This window comes from Apis cerana, linkage group LG11 (genome assembly GCF_029169275.1).
Source record: "Apis cerana isolate GH-2021 linkage group LG11, AcerK_1.0, whole genome shotgun sequence".
NCBI lineage: Eukaryota > Metazoa > Arthropoda > Insecta > Hymenoptera > Apidae > Apis > Apis cerana.
Genome location: NC_083862.1, coordinates 7,955,764 through 7,972,578, shown reverse-complemented (window position 1 = coordinate 7,972,578; position 16,815 = coordinate 7,955,764). Strand labels below are relative to the sequence as shown.

Sequence of the window (16,815 nt, the reverse complement as noted above, 5' to 3'; positions counted from 1 at the left end):
TATGAAAGATCATTAAGACACTCGATAATGCATTATCATTTTTATTGAAAACACGTGTTTCATTTTTCTGTAATATTTTTTACTTAAAAAAAAAAAATGGCAAAAAAATTGATTGCAAAAATTGGACCTTCGATTCTAAACGCTAATTTGGCACAACTTTCGGAAGAATCACAACGATTAATTAATAATGGTGCTGATTATTTACACTTAGATGTTATGGATGGTCATTTTGTACCTAACCTCACTTTTGGTCACCCATTAGTAAAATGTCTTCGACATAAAATAAAAGATGCCTTTTTTGAAACACATATGATGGTCTCTAATCCTGATCAGGTATGTTTTATTTTATTTTATACTTGAATTTTTAATTTTAAAAAAAAATTAATATTTTTATATATTTATTTAAATAAATTTCATTTAAACAGCATTATTTTTTTCTTTATTTTCTTTATTTTAGTGGATAGAACCTATGGCTGATGCTGGTGTTAATCAATATACATTTCATGTTGAACCAGTAAAGAATGTTTCATTAATTTGTAGAAAAGTAAAAGAAGCAGGAATGAAAGTATGTACTTATTATATATATATATATTTAAATTAAATTTAGTTAATTAAAAAATTACTTATGAAATATATATTTTTTAAATGAAAGGTTGGAGTTGCGCTTAAACCAGGGACTCCAGTGGATGTAGTTGTAGAATATATTGATTTAGCAGATATGGTATTAATTATGACTGTAGAACCAGGTTTTGGTGGTCAAACATTCATGGAACCAATGATGGAAAAAGTATCATGGCTTAGAAAAAATTATCCTACATTAGATATTGAAGTAGATGGTGGTGTTGGGCCAGAAACTATTGATTTATGTGCAAAGGTATATATAATTTCATTAATTTCATTTTATAACAAAAAAATAAATTACATATATATATTTTTTAGGCTGGTGCAAACATGATTGTCTCTGGAACAGCAGTCGTAGGTTCTTCTGATCAAGCAAAAGTTATTAAAACTTTAAGAGATACAGTAAATTGTACATTACAAAATAATTAAAATAATTAAAATAACAATAAAAAAAAGAAAAACATTTTCTTATAAAATTATATGTTTATACATACATGTACTTATATTAAAAGTTTTGAAAATATTGTATAATTTTATATAATTTTATTATATTATAAAAAATAAAAATAAAAAGCAAAAATTTATATATATATTTTTCATATTATTACTTACAGTTATTTATATTTACTAATAATTCAATTATTTACAAAACTTTTAAATTGAGTATTTGGTAATGAAGGAATTTTAGGAAACAATTTTGTTCTTAATTCTGCTAATGTAATTAAAATAGCTTCTTCTGTTCTAATAGTTCTTGATCCTTGTTGAGGACAAGTATTCAAATATTGATGAAATACCAAAGAAGCATCATCCACATCCAAATTAGGATCACAATCTACTGCAGCTTCTAATCCAGATAATCCTCCAAATACTATTAAAGCATGGTGATATTCAATGCCTTTTGATTCTATATCATCAATTGATTTTCCTTTATCTGAAGTACCAATGGTCAAATCGTATCCACTTTTATAAGGACATTGTGTTAATACCTCTGTGAGATTATTAGCTAATCTCACAGTATATCCCCAATATATACCAGTATCCGATCTAGGAATATCAGGTGGAACAATAAATCCTTTTAATTTTTTTAGATTTGATTGCTTTTCAGGTATTTTGACTGTAACTCTTAATCCAGCAGTTAATATCTTATCCACACAAACATCATTTAATAATCCTACATTCACATGAGAACCTTTACCAGATTTAACTGGTTTATTTGTAACTATTCCTTCTCTATATAAAGATATATCTTGCTGACGTAAATGATGTGGAGCATCTACAGGATTTAATATTCCAGCATATTGTAAATCTTTATGAATAGGAAAAAAATATTTCCTTAAATATTGTGGACATTCAAGATATTGTAATATTCTAGCTAACTGCAAACATCCAACTCGTCTTTCACCTAATACTTCGTCGTTTCTTATTTTTTTTTTTTCACTTTCAATTATTTCTCCTTTATCATCAAAAACAATAATTTCATTTATTTTATAAACACATGCTGCACGTGCTATTTGTCCTGCTAAATATGTTCGTAATTCTGGAGATTGAGCATTGTCTAAAATTGATCCAGGAACTGCAATACTGATTGTTGAAATATCTTTTTTTTCAAAATGTTTCTCAATGGGTTTAACTACTTCTTTTTGTAATTTTTTTTTAGTTTCTTCCTTATCGAATTTTTTGGCTAACCTCTCTTCCTTCCATTTTTTTCGTTGTTCTTTATATAAACGATTGGTTTCTTTCCAAGTTTTTGACATAGGAATTGCTGGCGACATAATTTTGTACTTTTTCTTTTCAACTATCAAAAAACATAATTATTCACAATATTTTCTAAAAACGTTCACGAACTATTTTAAAATGAATTTCAAATGAAGTACATTTACAACGTTACGTTTTATGTGATAGCGAGTTTGTATTTTTTCACTGTGTGAAATATTTTTTAAATTTTTACCAAATTTTTGCAAATATTAAATTATGACCACAGAAGAAGGTTTTGAACAGGTTTTTAATAAATATTTTATTCGATTTTCTTATTTTAATATATGTTGATATTTAATATTATTTACGAATCTAACCTTAACAAAGTACTAACTGATTTAATAATATATATTTTTGGAAAATTAAACATTTAAATTAAAATTATCAGTGAAAAAAAATTAAAATTATCACAGTTTGAAGATGAGGAGGCCGAAATTCCAATTGGTGGAACTTTACCTGGTGGTAGAAAACGATTGTTTTCGAAAGAACTACGCTGTATGATGTATGGTTTTGGTGATGATCAAAATCCTTATACAGAAAGTGTAGATTTATTAGAAGATCTTGTTATTGAATTTATTACTGAAATGACACATAGAGCTATGGAAATTGGACGTACTGGTCGTGTTCAAGTAGAAGATATTGTATTTTTAGGTAATATTAATATTATAATTTATTTATATATCTTATTAAACATTTTAATATAAGTTTATTGATTATTTAGGATATAATATAAATGTTAAGTTAATTTATTAAATTTTGTTTTATAGTTAGAAAGGATCCAAGGAAATATGCAAGAGTTAAAGATCTTCTAACAATGAATGAAGAATTAAAGAAAGCTAGAAAAGCATTCGATGAAGTTAAATATGCAGGTACAGTTAGTCAGTAGATTTCATTTGTTGATATCAAAGCATATAACAAAATATTTTTATTGTGCTTGAATTTAGAGAGAATTATATTGAGTTCTTTATTATTCTTTCTGTATTGTTGTAGTCTTTTTAAAAGAATAATTATTTTTATAATTCTTTATTAAAGAATATTTAAATAAAATTTGAACATAAGCAAATTATTTAAAATTTTTTATTGGATATAGTGTTATTTAATATAAATATAAATATAGCATTATAGTAGTTTTGATTTATTTACAAGTATGGAATGCTTGTGTGCTGCATTTTTATGATACTTCATGCTTGCTTATCTACATAATTAAAAATATTATGATATATTTAAGATTATTTATTTCTTTTTGTTATACAAAAAGAAATATATTTTTGGATTTTTATAAATTATATATATATTTATATATATATATATATATATATTTTATATAAATAATAATACTAAATTGTAATAACTATTTTATATTATAATACTATTATTCTTTGTTTTGTAGTATTAGTAGTATTACATTTATGTATATAAAAATAGAATATATAAACAAATACTTATATCTTCTTTATATATTTTATGTTTTATTTTATGAACAATAATTTACATTTTATAATAAAAATACATATTTACATATGTTTTATTTTAATAAGTATAAAATTTTTTCAACTCTAAATAATTTTTTTAAATGTTAATTTGGAATAATTATTTCAAATTCCTATATCCTTTTTATATCATTTTTTCAATTTTAATATTTTATTTCCTTTTATTTATTATTTTCATTTTAATATAAGAATTGAATTTTGTATTTTTATTATACAGCATGAATAATGCATGTTTGAAATTAAATTGCAATTTATTTTTAAAAAAAAAAAATTATCTTGGCTTATTTATCATTACTATTTTGTTATTTTCTTGCATGTATATTATTTTGTTTTTATATCAAAAGAAAACATTATAATATATTTGATTGATCAAGATTGTTGTCAAGTTTGAATTTCAATCTTATAAAGTTATATCATATATTGATTAATACTAGAAACAGCTTCTTTTGCTGACAGAATAACATGAGAGACTCCTACTCCGTGGTATGAAGAACCACACAGCCCCAAAGGTATTTTATGCGCGGAGATATAATCGTGGATACGAGTTAACCGTTGTGCGTGACCAATTACATATTGTGGAATACAGTCTTTCAGAATGGAAACATTACATATCTTGGGATCTTCGTTAATGCATAAAAGTTTATTTACATATTTAATTGCAATCATTTTTAAATGTTCTTCAGATGAACATTTACCAAAGTATTTTTCAAACCATGCCCCACCCATCATTACTGTCAGTACCTGGATTAAAAAAAGATGTACATATTCAACAAGTATTTCTAGTCCATTAAATATTTGTAAAAATTTTAAGATCATTTTGTATTATTGCTAGAATTTTTTTAAATTCATTATAACAAATATTAAATTTATGTAATAAATATTGAAATTATAATAGAAAAAAAATAGATAATAAATATTTATACAGCAGTATTCAATTAAATTTAACTAAATTTGGGTTAATGGTTAAATTCACAGAATTATATACTTTTTATCAGAATTTGATTTGATTGATAATTCAATAAAGTGAAATATCTCTCACTATATCTTCTTGTTATATATATTTTCATTTCTATTAAAATCAGATACTATAAATTAATTCAAATCAATAAGCTATTAACAATGAATTGTGTAAATTTAAAATGGATTTTAGTCAAATTTAACTGAGCACTACTGTGTTTATACATACTGTCATTTTGGAGTTTTGAGGAAGGGCACATGAATCAAATATTATACCCAGAATTGGAATTTCTTCTTTTGGTGGAATAAGAACTCCAAAAGCTTCAATAGGTAAAACATTTTTAGAAAATTGAAAATTAACTACAACTATTGTTACTGTAGGTATACTATGTAATTCTTTAGATAGTTTTGGATGTTGCTCTTGTATTAAATTAGCTAAACTTTTAGCAGATAAACTTGATATAATACTAGAATATTTTTCAACTTTTCCATTTATAATTAATTCCACACAATCTTTATTAAATATGATTTTTTCACATTTATGTTTTATTTTTATATTTACTCCACGTTTCATTATATTTTCTGCTAGTGTTTGAGGTAATTGTTCAAAACCTCCTTCAAGACCCCATGTACTCCATGCTTCTCTTTTAGCTCTTTGTGCTAAAATTGAAGGTGTGTTATGTAATTTTAATATTGTATGAGCATCATTTGTATTTTTCAATTCAATTTTGTTTTTGTTATTTAACATGTTTGAAAATTTTTGTTGTATAAAACCCATAAATACAGAACCGTATTTCTGTTCAATTTCAAATAAATTTGTCATAAATGATCTTGCACTTAATTTATGTATATCACCACCACAAATTCCACATAATATTGGGGCAATCATTTTTTCAGACACATCTTTGCCAAATCTCCTTTCTACAAAACTAGATATGCTTTCATCATCTGCAAGAATTTTCTTTGCTTTGAAGTCATTCCATAAAATACTACTTAAAGAACGATTTAATAATGTATTTTTTGTTATAATTCCTTTTAAATTATTAGGTAAACAATGTAATACATTATCTGCATAAATATATCTATTTTTAGCAGCAGGATGATTAATTTTAATAGGAATGATTTTTGATGATAATCCTAATTCTTCTATTAAATTTAATACATTATATGTATTGGCTCTTATAACTCGTGGACCTATTTCAAAAATCGTTCCATCAGATTGTTTTATAGAACGTATCCATCCTCCTACACGATTTGAAGCTTCTAATATAACTAATGGAGCCATTCTTGTATTTCCAAGTGCATAATATGCAGCTGATAAGCCTGATATACCAGCACCTAATATTGCTGTCATTTTTTATTATTTTATTGTATTAATAAATAAATATTAATTTTTATTTTAAATAAAATATAATTAAATTGAATAATATATTTATTAATACAGTTGTTATGTTTCATAAAATAAATTAAAAATGATAATATTTTTATCAATCAATTATTTTTTTTAAATTGTCATTCATAAATTTATTAAAAAAATAAAAATTTTAAAATAAATAAAGAAAATTGAAAATATTATTAAAAATGCTCTTGAATGCTCTGTTATTATACTTATATTATATTATATTAACGTATTTTATTATATTATATATTATATTATAGTTATATTAACGTATTTTATATTCAAGAAAGAGAAAGATAGGTTATATTTATTTGGAAACATAAATGGAACTGTACATGAAGTAAAAATATGTAAAATGTAAATATAAAAGAGTGACTTTCTATTAAAAAAATAAAAATTGATATATATAAACTTTTTAATTCCATATACTTTGTTTTTAAATACTTTATTAAATTTTATATTATTACTTTAATATATATCATATACATATATTAATAAATTGAATAACCATAATTTAATTTTTTGAGAACTGTTAATCATTTATAAATTTAATAAAATAATTAAATAATAAATTTATTTAATATAATCAATTTTATTAAATATATTTTCTTATATAGAAATTATTTTACATTAATGATAGTGTATTGAATTTATTAGATAAAAATGGAAATGTCTGTTTGCGTCATTCAAATTACGATGCATGAATGATTATTTTAATATTCAGATATTCTTAGAAGTGCAAAACGTTTGTGCCATTATTTTTATTTTTTAAATGCAAGACATTATATTAAGTCAATATTCTGTAATTATATAATAGAATTTACACGGATTCCCGCCAAACTATATCAATACATTCAGTGTAACGTACGTTTTTCCATACTTTTTAAAATATTTCTTTAAAATTTTTGTTCAAATGTAAATTTGTAAATTTTTTTGTTAAAGATTTTATTTATTAACAAATTATTAATATCATAGTTATCAAATTTGGAACATCATTTTATTATTACAATGAAAGACGGAAGCAGATTGTTGTCAATTCTTCTGAGAGTTTCAGAAAAAGCAGCAAATATAGCAAGAGCTTGTAGACACAACGATGCATTATTTAAATTACTTGTACAAGAAAAATCAGAAGAAGAAAAAAATCCACGCTTCTTTCAAGATTTTAAAACTTTGGCAGATGTTCTTATTCAAGAAACAATTAAACATGACATAGGATTAGAGGTAAGCTAATAAAAAATATATATAATTAATGTATTTGATATATAATATATAATATTAATTATATATAATTAATATATTTGAATAAAAAAATTCACTTATTAATAATAGATTAATGAAAATAAGTAAATATTTTATATTGAATATTTTCATACATTATTTTATATCTTTTATATTAAAAGAAAAAAAAGAAGAAGCAAACATAAAATTAAAGCTAATATAAAAAATATAAATAAGAATTATAAATTAAATATAATACCACTTATAGAATATTAGTTTCCAGAATTGGCCAAAGTAGTACAAGGAGAAGAAACTAATACATTCAGTAATGCTATGGGTGAATCTATAGTAGTTGGAATATGTCCTACAAGCGAAGAAACTACTCAATTATTAGCCAAAGTAATGGGTAGTGATATTGCAACTGCTGAATTATTAGCTACTGAAGTTCATAAAGATATTCAATTCTTAGACATTCCAATGATAGCAACACTACCTATTGATTTTGATGCTGATATTAATGATCTTGGTATATGGATAGATCCAATTGGTAAGAAATGTAATACTGTAATTTGAATGTTCTTAAATAACAATTATAATATATATACATGTAGATACAATATAATATTAATATATTGTTATGTGTATTAAAACGATGTCTGGAAAAATTATATGGTAAATATTTCTATTTTCATACATAATTTATTTTTTCCTATTTCAAATTTTAAATAAATAATATCAATAACAATTTTTTTTTAAATTTAAATTTCTGTTTCTTTTTTTTGTACATTCTTTATTTTTATTTTTATATATTTTTATAAATGATACTCTTTTATGTTATTAAATAAAATTAGACAGATTATTTGTTAAGTCCTGTATTTGTTTTGTAGTTTAATAAAACATGCCTGAGGAGCAATTCGTGGAACTTTTGTAGATTCAACTGCAGATTACATAAATGGAGGTGAAAAAGTCGATCATACCACTGGTGTACATATGAGTGGTTTACGGTGTGTTACTGTCTTAATTGGAGTATATACGAAAAGTACAGGCATACCAATTTTGGGAGTAATTAATCAACCTTTCTATACGAATGTAAATTTGCGGTAAATAAAACAAAATTAACAGAATATATTAATACAGAATTCTATAATTGATGATATAACTGAACGGAAAATGAAAAAATATCGAAAATGTAAAATAAAGTTTTTTTATTCAAGATTTCATTTTCGAATAGAACAAATTTAAAAAATTTTCAAATACGACTAAAATTGATTATTTTCTGATTAGATATGAATGAACTATCAAGTAGTTATCTATATATGAAAATAAACAAAAAATAAAATAGAATAAAATTTTATTGTTTAAGTTCTTATTTTAAAATCGAGATTAAATATAGCTAAGAAATTATGTAATCAATGAATGTCCAAATTCAGTTTTGTCGAAAATTAATTTTTAAATAAAAAAAAATTATTTTTTCTAATTCTTTCTTTCTTCATTTTTTGCTTATTTTCATATGTAATTAGTTATCGACAATTTATTCATATCTAATCGGAAAATAGTTGTATTTTAGCTGTACTTGAAAATTTTTTGAATTTGCTTATTGTTGTTGTTTGTGTATTCAAAAACAAAATCTCAAAATGAATCTGGAATTGATTTAAAAATTTTATTTTATTTATTTTTGATTTTATTTATAATTATTATATCAATTTTATTTATAATTTTATTTTCGATTTATTTTTTCATATAGAATCATTTCCTGTTTGATTATATCAATATTTTATATATTCGTGAAACATTTATAGAATATCAAGTAAAGAGGTCAAAATAAATAAATTAATATACAAAAATCAATTGAGGCTTATTATAGATTAAATTAAATTAAGGAATTTGAGTTTTTTTTTATTATTTAAGTATAAAATAAAATGGAAACAATGAAATTTAATCTTCTATATTTGATTTAGTTTTTGAAATCGATTCTTTGATTATCTCACGAATATATTAACAATACTTATATACTTATAAAAACATCAATATTTAATTAAATATTTTATTTAATAGATGGAAAGGTAATTGCTACTGGGGATTTGTAGAAAATGATATTGGAAAATGTTCTATAGTGAAAGAACATAATAATAAAAGAATAATTATTCTGAGTAGAGTTGAAGATGAAAATATAAAATCAAAACTTTTAGATGCAGGTTTTATTTTAGTAGAAGCAGCTGGCGCAGGTTATAAAATATTAAGCGTTGCTCTTGGACAAGTTGATGCTTATATTTTATCTAAAAGTTCCACATATAAATGGGATACTTGTGGTCCACAAGCTCTTTTGCGTTCTTTACATGGAGGTATTATTGAATTCCAAAGTTTTATAAATAATTCCGATTACACGGACATAAAATATTTATCTACGTCCACCAATTTTTCGAATAGCAATGGTTTGATAGCATATCGAAATTTTGAAATTTTACAAACATTAAAATCGATTTTATGCAAATAATAATATTATAGTATTATATTAAATATTTATCTTATTTATCTAGGTATTGTGAAGTTATTAAAAAAAAATTATTTTTGCTGCATTTATATATAATTTTACTTATATTTTTTTATTATTAATTTTCTATTATTTTAAATTATTATATAATATTTAAAAAAATATTTCGTATATAACTTAATTAGTAAAATTAATAATTTTTAAAATAATTAAATATAAAATATATTGTTATTATATATTTATTCAATTCAATTTAATTTAATTTTAATAATTCAAAAATAAAGTCATTCATTTGTATATTATACAATTTTAATAAAAAATTTAAAAAATTGAAAATTGCACATAATAGTTTTTAGTATAAACATATTTTACATAATATGTATTGTTAATAGATAATTATTAAGTATTAGCAATGATTAGTAATTAAAACAAAATAATTAAATAGAGAAGAAATTTTTTATTTTATTTGTCTTTTTTAATCATTTATTGTTATTTATTGTTCTAAATGTAATTAAATGTAATTATTGTTCTAAACGTATGTTAATATAAATGAAAAATAATAAATATGAAATTGTTATTTGAAATTGTACACATTATCAAAAATGTTATGTAATATCAAAGATAAATATAATAAAAATGGTTTATGTTTTACTTGCGATTTTTTATTTCCTTGTTAAAGTTTCTACTGTTTCATTTATTTGTGATGTATTTCTCTTATTAATTTTTTTCTTATTCCATATATTTATTAGAACTTAAAAGTATCAAAATTTAACATTAAATATTAACAATTATATATTAACAAATATATATTGCATTTGAAAAAAAGAAATTTAATTCATATTTTTTATAATGTACAATATGAAAATATTCATATATTTATTTGTTCCGGATGTTTAAAAAATCTTATTTGATTCGATAAATTTCGATAATTTTATGTAGCAAATTTCATGTTAATAATTTAATTTTTGATTTAATAATCAATTTTCAAATTTTTGAAAATTTTTCATCATTAGAATTTATTATGATTTCTTACTTATAACATTACCTATAACATTATTGAATTACTATAATATCATGAAATTACAAAAAAAAAAAAATAAGAAATTAAATATTAGGAGTTTTTAAATTATTAAAAAAATGTATTTACGCTAGATTTTTTTTTATTGATATAAATTTTTATTTATTGACATTCAATAATAATATTTTAAAATATGTATTAATATCATGAGTTGATTTATCATTTTTTATCTCTTTTCTCATTTCTCTATCTCTTTTTTAAATCAGTTTCTTTTTTTAAAAAAAGAAACAAAAATCTGATATTAATGGAAATTTTATAATTAATAATTAAATGAACTCTTTTATACATTTTATATTTTTTTTAGTTTTGACAAAATGATATATATAATTGATTAGATAAATTCTATATAAAATTGCTATTTAATATTATAAATATGAATTAATGATTTAATCTAATATTATTATTAAAAATGAATATGTAAATGTGTGAATGTATGAATTTAATTTTTTTTTATAGAAATATTATTTTAAATAATAATATTAAAATTTATTTCAAAAACATTAAAACATCAATTATATGTAACTCTTTGTTAATAATAATTACTTTTATTTTTCATATTACGTAAATAAATTCTGTAATTAATAATTAAATTTATTATTAAAAAAAGTATTAAAATTACATTATATTACGTAGTTGGCTAATTATTTTATTAAACTTAATTTTCTGTCATTTACTTGTATATATATGTACATAGAAAACATCTCATGTTTACTGCATAATGAATAGAAGATAACGTCAAATGTACAAGTAAATTAAATTTAAAATAATTAGTCAATTGCACAGAACTAATTATAAAAAAACGATTTAAAATTATCAGCTGACATAAGAATTCATAAGAGCTACAGAACTACAACTCTTTTAGTATAAAATGAAAGTTTCTGTTTTATTATTGCCATTATTACATTTATATGTCTATTTAAAAATTATTATTTTCTTGTTTTCAATACAATATCGTTTGATAACTTTATATAATTCATTTCATCATAATATTATATAATTTACAATACTTGATATAGTAAGGTATAACTGATCTGATATTTAATGCTGAATTGTATTCAATGCTGGAATTGCATTTAATACAATCCCTATTTAAAAATATTTAGATCGCAAACGAACAACTTTTACTATATATATATAATAAAGAAAAATATGTGAGTATTCATACATATATTTTAATTTTATTGTTATAGTTCTACTATAGTTCCATTATAAATTAACTAATATTATCAGCTATAACTTTTACTTTAATATATCTATATTATTTAAGATCTGCTTGTTTGTTAATATTTTCAAATAATATTTTCAAAAATAATCTTAAATTTTTAATACAATTTTTATTATTTTGTTTATTCAATACATTAAAAAAAAAATCTTTAAAGAAGCTTCACTAATATTCAATAGAATATGATTATTTTAACAGATTAATTTAATTTATTAGTGAAACTTAATCGATTAATATTAATCGATTAATATTAATCGATTAATATTAGTATGAAAAATAAATTTGTTATAAACAGCAATGAAATGTCTAATGTTTAAGTTTATTTTTTTTCCATTTTATTATATTCATTCACTATCTTTTGACTTAATTAACTGAATAATCATTATAGAGGTCATTTAAAATTTACATTCCATTATTATTAAAAAGTAAAATACAAAGCATATATTCTCTAAATTGTATTAATTAATGTCCATCATTTAATGTTTCGTTTAAAACTAATTGAGATAAAGATAATCAGTTCAGATAATATCATATTACATAAACGGAAAAATTTCGAGAATGCATAATAAAATTTAAGTTCTATTAAGAAATTCGAATAATAAATAACCATCTTAATTATATTCAATAATTATAAATTAAATTTTTTAAAATATATTTTGAATATTATTTATTATTAATATAATTTATATATTTGATATTGAAAGAATTGCATGATTTTAAAAATATTTATATTCTGCAATTAAATTTTGTTAAATTATTATTATTATTAACTATCGAAACTGTTTATTTATTCTAATGTGCTTCTACATTTGCTGGTTAAATTATCAATGTGAATATCTCATGTGCAACAAACGAATGTGCAAATGATTATTTTTTAAATTTAATGGAAATAATTACAATATCTTTCACAAAGAGTAATTAAACTTCTAAACATTAAAAAAAAATTTAAATACGATAAAGGTAATTTTATATAACATTGATATATTATATAAGAAAAATATTTAAGAATGTGAAGTCTTCAATATTTTGTTTAAAATTTTTTTAAACAGTGATGAATATTTTATTTTGTTCTTAAATGATATATTTACTTATTAACATTTGAAATATTAAAAAAATAATAAAATTAAAATGATTGGGAATTTAATTAAATTATTTTATAGTTTGTATAGGCGACCAAGAAATTTGATTTTTTCTTCAATATGGTAAAGAATCCTTTCTGTATTTTCATTGCATGTCTCTATTTTTCGTGGACAGGTAAGTTATTCAAACATTTTATTTTTGTATGTATATTTAAAAACAAATTTAAAAGAAAGACAAAAAATCTTATTACGTATAATAATGAATTTATCATTATAAAAATTTAAAAAGAAATTTGACAATTTAAAAATTCATAAAAATTTGAAACTTTATAAAAATAATTTAAATGATATTAGTAACAAACTTAAAACGATTTAGAAAGAAAAATGAAAATTTTAATATTTTTTACTTTTAATATTTTCGAGAATATTTACAAAATTGAATTGAATTGAAAAACAAAAAAAAAAAATATATGAATGATATATATTACAATAAAATATTATTGTTAAAATATATTTTCACATTTATATAAATCTTGTTATGTTTAATTATATTTTTTTTTTTGAGTAAAAAAATGTTTTGTGACTTTAATATATATTGAATATACATTTTTATTTAAAAACAAAATAATTATTTTTTCAGAACTAATTTTAACTTTTATTATAATAAGTATATTCCATATCATATAATATATATCATATAATATAGCGCTTGTATATAAGATATAATTATTTTTAATAGAAATTATGCTTAAATGATTAAATATTCTGTCAATCATTTTATTATTTTATTCTAAAATATCAATTTTTTAAGAAAATAAAAACAAATATTATATAATGAACAACAAATTGTTAATAATTTTAAAATTAACTTTTTTTCTAGTTTTTGCTTCAGATTTGACTGAAAATGTTTTTCTACGTTTATATAAAAGGTACTTAATTATTTGTACTTGTAAAATATAATTAATTAATTCCGAATTGCACATCTATATTGTAATTATTTCTACTGTGATTTATTTGCAAATTTGAAATTCGCAATCAAATGGTGACTTTTTTTTAGGAATGGCTTATATATTGATGAAAATATAAGAAATGCTAATCTATTGATATCTCATATGAAAAAGAATAATAAAATAACAATCTTTATTAATGGTTGGAATGAAGAAATAAATTCTGAAGATGTACAATTAATAACGAGTGGTAAGTCACGATTCTCAATTAATAATTCAGATATTGATATTAAGAATTATTTAATATATATAAATGATGCAGAATCTTTCCAGATTCGTAATAATATTTTTATTATTATTGTACTAACTTTTATATTTTTTTTTTTATTTTTTTTTTGAAATCGATCTTTCGAAGATACGACACTAATATTCTATAGACATTACATTTTATATATATATATAATCATAATTATACAATATTTTATCTAAATATAATTAATTAAATTCTCTTTAAAATATTACAGCATATTTGGAGAATACACAAGACAATGTTCTTGCACTCGATTATCGAAATGTTAGTAAAGAATTTTATATATTTGCCATACAACACATATATGAAGTTGGCAAATCTGTAGCTGCCGCTTTGGACAATATGGTAGAAAATGGCATAAACTCGAAAAATATACATATAATTGGACACTCACTGGGATCTGAGCTTTCGGGGATTATTGGGCGCAACATGAACTATAAAATTGGCAGGATAACAGGTATTATCTTTAAATTATTTACTTTTTTAAATATTTTCAATCTTTAAAAGGGTGAAGAGACATTATCACAATTTAAGTTTTGATCTTAATCAGAACTTTATATAAGATATATTAACATACATAATTGATATACATAAACGCCTTTAAAATATCGAAGATTTAAAATATGAGTATATTAGAAAATAAAATTTTCTCGAGTTGCTTTCAAAAATTATTTTTTGTAAGTTGATTTTTATATTTAAACTTAAAATTATTTTTCAACATTCAATAAAATATGCTTTCAATATACTTTCAAAAGTTTTATTTCGAATGTATTACGATAATCGTATCTTTATTTAATAAATTATAAGAAATTTATATTATTGAATATGAAAATAAAATGAAATTGTTCTATATTCATCATGTTATTTAAGTGCAAATACAATTTTTTTATAGGCTTAGATCCTGCCGGTCCTGGATATTACATTCTCAATACTCATTTGAGTACTTCCGATGCTGAATTTGTCGATGTTATTCATACTGATATGAGTATTTTTGGTCTAGCTCTGAAAATTGGTCATGTAGATTTCTTTCCTAATTATGGCCATAGACCGCAGCCAGGTTGCATGTTATTAAATGATGGTTTGTATGAAACATATCATTCTTAAATTTTTAATTTTTTGAACGATACTGATAAGATTATTTACATTTGAATAAACATTTGTATTAATTTGTAACCAATTTTTAAATTTACTTTACATTCTGATAATTTTTTTAATAATTTGATAATAACAAAGATATTTAAATTTTCTATTTTTTATATTTATTTTTCACATAAATGAATATATATCTATATATCAATTATTATAAAAATTTTTTTATCATTTTAAGAAATATTTTCTATCATTTATGGAGTCAAAATAGAGTAAAATATCTACATAATAACTCTAAATAAATTTTTCTTATTGTTTCTTTTTATTTTTTTTTCATGATGATTATTTATTTCTTTATACGTTACAGATTTTTGCAGTCATCATAGATCCTATAAATTTTATGCGGAATCAGTTAAAAATCATAATGCCTTTATTGGGAAATGTCATTCATTAAATGAATGCAATGGCATTGAATATATTCCAATGGGATATGTTACACCCAGCAATGCGTTAGTATAATTTTTATTAAATTTTTAATTAAATTTTCAACATAAAAATTCTAATTTTTTTTATTTAACATAAAATAAATAGCATAAAAGAGAGAACATTTTTAAATTAGTTTTTTTTATTACTTGTGTTAACATTTTTTTAGTAGATTATTTTTTAATCTTTATAGAACTGGTAACTATTATCTCATAACGAATTCAATGAGTCCTTTCGGCCGAGGTTTAGCAGGAGCAACTTTCAATCCACTAAGAATTATCCCTGTATTATAAATTGATTATATTTATTATAATTTAATTAAAAATTCTTTAATTTCAAGTATTTCTAATTCTATCTCAATATTCATATTGTAAAATAAATGATTATTTTAATTATTATTATCAATGATTATTAATATATGATTATATATTGAAATTAATATAATTATAATTTCAATATTTTAATATTGAAAAGAAAAATAAATAATTATAAAATAATTTTTTATTATTTATATTTCATAAACCTTCACATAATTATTTTCTTTTATTTTATAACATTGATATATTTGTTGCTAATATTATCTGTTGTCATAATGGAAATCATCTATAGTGATCTATATGATATATATAATAAATGTATATATAATACAGTTTTTCGAACAATTACAGGCTTTTTG

The 16,815-nt window shown here is 20.8% G+C and overlaps 6 protein-coding genes across 8 annotated transcripts; 4 read left to right on the top strand and 2 right to left on the bottom strand.

Annotated features, from left to right (window-relative positions):
- Window positions 1–50: 50 nt before the first annotated feature.
- LOC108002354 (ribulose-phosphate 3-epimerase) lies at window positions 51–1,205 on the top strand. Its single transcript, XM_017063992.3, has 4 exons — window positions 51–333; window positions 458–565; window positions 653–874; window positions 940–1,205. The coding sequence occupies exons 1-4, from the start codon at window positions 97–99 to the stop codon at window positions 1,048–1,050; spliced, it is 678 nt and encodes a 225-aa protein (XP_016919481.1). The 5' UTR covers window positions 51–96; the 3' UTR covers window positions 1,051–1,205.
- Window positions 862–2,393, bottom strand: LOC108002352 (putative methyltransferase C9orf114 homolog). Its single transcript, XM_017063988.3, has one exon. It carries the CDS (start codon window positions 2,391–2,393, stop codon window positions 1,257–1,259), a length of 1,137 nt encoding a protein of 378 aa, XP_016919477.1. The 3' UTR covers window positions 862–1,256.
- LOC108002355 (transcription initiation factor TFIID subunit 13) lies at window positions 2,327–5,652 on the top strand. 2 transcript variants are annotated; one of them, XM_017063994.3, is made up of 4 exons: window positions 2,412–2,619; window positions 2,790–3,027; window positions 3,144–3,245; window positions 4,323–5,652. In XM_017063994.3, exons 1-4 carry the CDS (start codon window positions 2,593–2,595, stop codon window positions 4,325–4,327), a joined length of 372 nt encoding a protein of 123 aa, XP_016919483.1. In that variant the 5' UTR covers window positions 2,412–2,592; the 3' UTR covers window positions 4,328–5,652. The 2 variants fall into 2 exon arrangements, with proteins under 2 accessions (XP_016919482.1, XP_016919483.1); XM_017063993.3 differs by having other exon boundaries at window positions 2,327–2,619; window positions 3,144–5,652.
- LOC108002351 (protoporphyrinogen oxidase) lies at window positions 3,826–6,177 on the bottom strand. The gene is made up of 2 exons (XM_017063986.3): window positions 5,053–6,177; window positions 3,826–4,607 (listed from the first exon to the last, which is right to left on the bottom strand). The coding sequence occupies exons 1-2, from the start codon at window positions 6,175–6,177 to the stop codon at window positions 4,275–4,277; spliced, it is 1,458 nt and encodes a 485-aa protein (XP_016919475.1). The 3' UTR covers window positions 3,826–4,274.
- A 742-nt stretch (window positions 6,178–6,919) lies between these two features.
- Window positions 6,920–10,582, top strand: LOC108002365 (inositol polyphosphate 1-phosphatase). 2 transcript variants are annotated; one of them, XM_062081660.1, is made up of 5 exons: window positions 6,920–7,086; window positions 7,165–7,443; window positions 7,717–7,987; window positions 8,372–8,540; window positions 9,496–10,582. In XM_062081660.1, exons 2-5 carry the CDS (start codon window positions 7,231–7,233, stop codon window positions 9,932–9,934), a joined length of 1,092 nt encoding a protein of 363 aa, XP_061937644.1. In that variant the 5' UTR covers window positions 6,920–7,086; window positions 7,165–7,230; the 3' UTR covers window positions 9,935–10,582. The 2 variants fall into 2 exon arrangements, with proteins under 2 accessions (XP_061937644.1, XP_016919498.2); XM_017064009.3 differs by having other exon boundaries at window positions 6,953–7,086; window positions 7,198–7,443.
- Window positions 10,583–11,848: 1,266 nt separating this feature from the next.
- LOC108002367 (pancreatic lipase-related protein 2) lies at window positions 11,849–16,636 on the top strand. The gene is made up of 8 exons (XM_062081661.1): window positions 11,849–12,160; window positions 13,392–13,485; window positions 14,191–14,239; window positions 14,368–14,507; window positions 14,782–15,024; window positions 15,460–15,645; window positions 16,024–16,165; window positions 16,333–16,636. Exons 2-8 carry the CDS (start codon window positions 13,431–13,433, stop codon window positions 16,430–16,432), a joined length of 915 nt encoding a protein of 304 aa, XP_061937645.1. The 5' UTR covers window positions 11,849–12,160; window positions 13,392–13,430; the 3' UTR covers window positions 16,433–16,636.
- The last annotated feature ends 179 nt before the right edge of the window (window positions 16,637–16,815 follow it).

What these genes read in the sequence shown, in the direction of transcription:
- LOC108002367 (XM_062081661.1), top strand. Translation starts at nt 13,431, where the DNA reads ATGGTAAAGAATCCTTTCTGTATTTTCATTGCATGTCTCTATTTTTCG. An exon ending in TCTCTATTTTTCGTGGACAG is followed by an intron (nt 13,486 to 14,190) that starts GTAAGTTATTCA and finishes CTTTTTTTCTAG; the next exon opens with TTTTTGCTTCAGATTTGACT. An exon ending in TTTCTACGTTTATATAAAAG is followed by an intron (nt 14,240 to 14,367) that starts GTACTTAATTAT and finishes ACTTTTTTTTAG; the next exon opens with GAATGGCTTATATATTGATG.
- LOC108002351 (XM_017063986.3), bottom strand. Translation starts at nt 6,177, where the DNA reads ATGACAGCAATATTAGGTGCTGGTATATCAGGCTTATCAGCTGCATAT. An exon ending in CTCAAAACTCCAAAATGACA is followed by an intron (nt 4,608 to 5,052) that starts GTATGTATAAAC and finishes TTTTTAATCCAG; the next exon opens with GTACTGACAGTAATGATGGG.
- LOC108002354 (XM_017063992.3), top strand. Translation starts at nt 97, where the DNA reads ATGGCAAAAAAATTGATTGCAAAAATTGGACCTTCGATTCTAAACGCT. An exon ending in TAAAAGAAGCAGGAATGAAA is followed by an intron (nt 566 to 652) that starts GTATGTACTTAT and finishes TTTAAATGAAAG; the next exon opens with GTTGGAGTTGCGCTTAAACC. An exon ending in CTATTGATTTATGTGCAAAG is followed by an intron (nt 875 to 939) that starts GTATATATAATT and finishes TATATTTTTTAG; the next exon opens with GCTGGTGCAAACATGATTGT.
- LOC108002352 (XM_017063988.3), bottom strand. Translation starts at nt 2,393, where the DNA reads ATGTCGCCAGCAATTCCTATGTCAAAAACTTGGAAAGAAACCAATCGT.
- LOC108002365 (XM_062081660.1), top strand. Translation starts at nt 7,231, where the DNA reads ATGAAAGACGGAAGCAGATTGTTGTCAATTCTTCTGAGAGTTTCAGAA. An exon ending in AACATGACATAGGATTAGAG is followed by an intron (nt 7,444 to 7,716) that starts GTAAGCTAATAA and finishes ATAGAATATTAG; the next exon opens with TTTCCAGAATTGGCCAAAGT. An exon ending in TATATGGATAGATCCAATTG is followed by an intron (nt 7,988 to 8,371) that starts GTAAGAAATGTA and finishes GAACTTTTGTAG; the next exon opens with ATTCAACTGCAGATTACATA.
- LOC108002355 (XM_017063993.3), top strand. Translation starts at nt 2,593, where the DNA reads ATGACCACAGAAGAAGGTTTTGAACAG. An exon ending in CAGAAGAAGGTTTTGAACAG is followed by an intron (nt 2,620 to 2,789) that starts GTTTTTAATAAA and finishes AAATTATCACAG; the next exon opens with TTTGAAGATGAGGAGGCCGA. An exon ending in AGAAGATATTGTATTTTTAG is followed by an intron (nt 3,028 to 3,143) that starts GTAATATTAATA and finishes TTTGTTTTATAG; the next exon opens with TTAGAAAGGATCCAAGGAAA.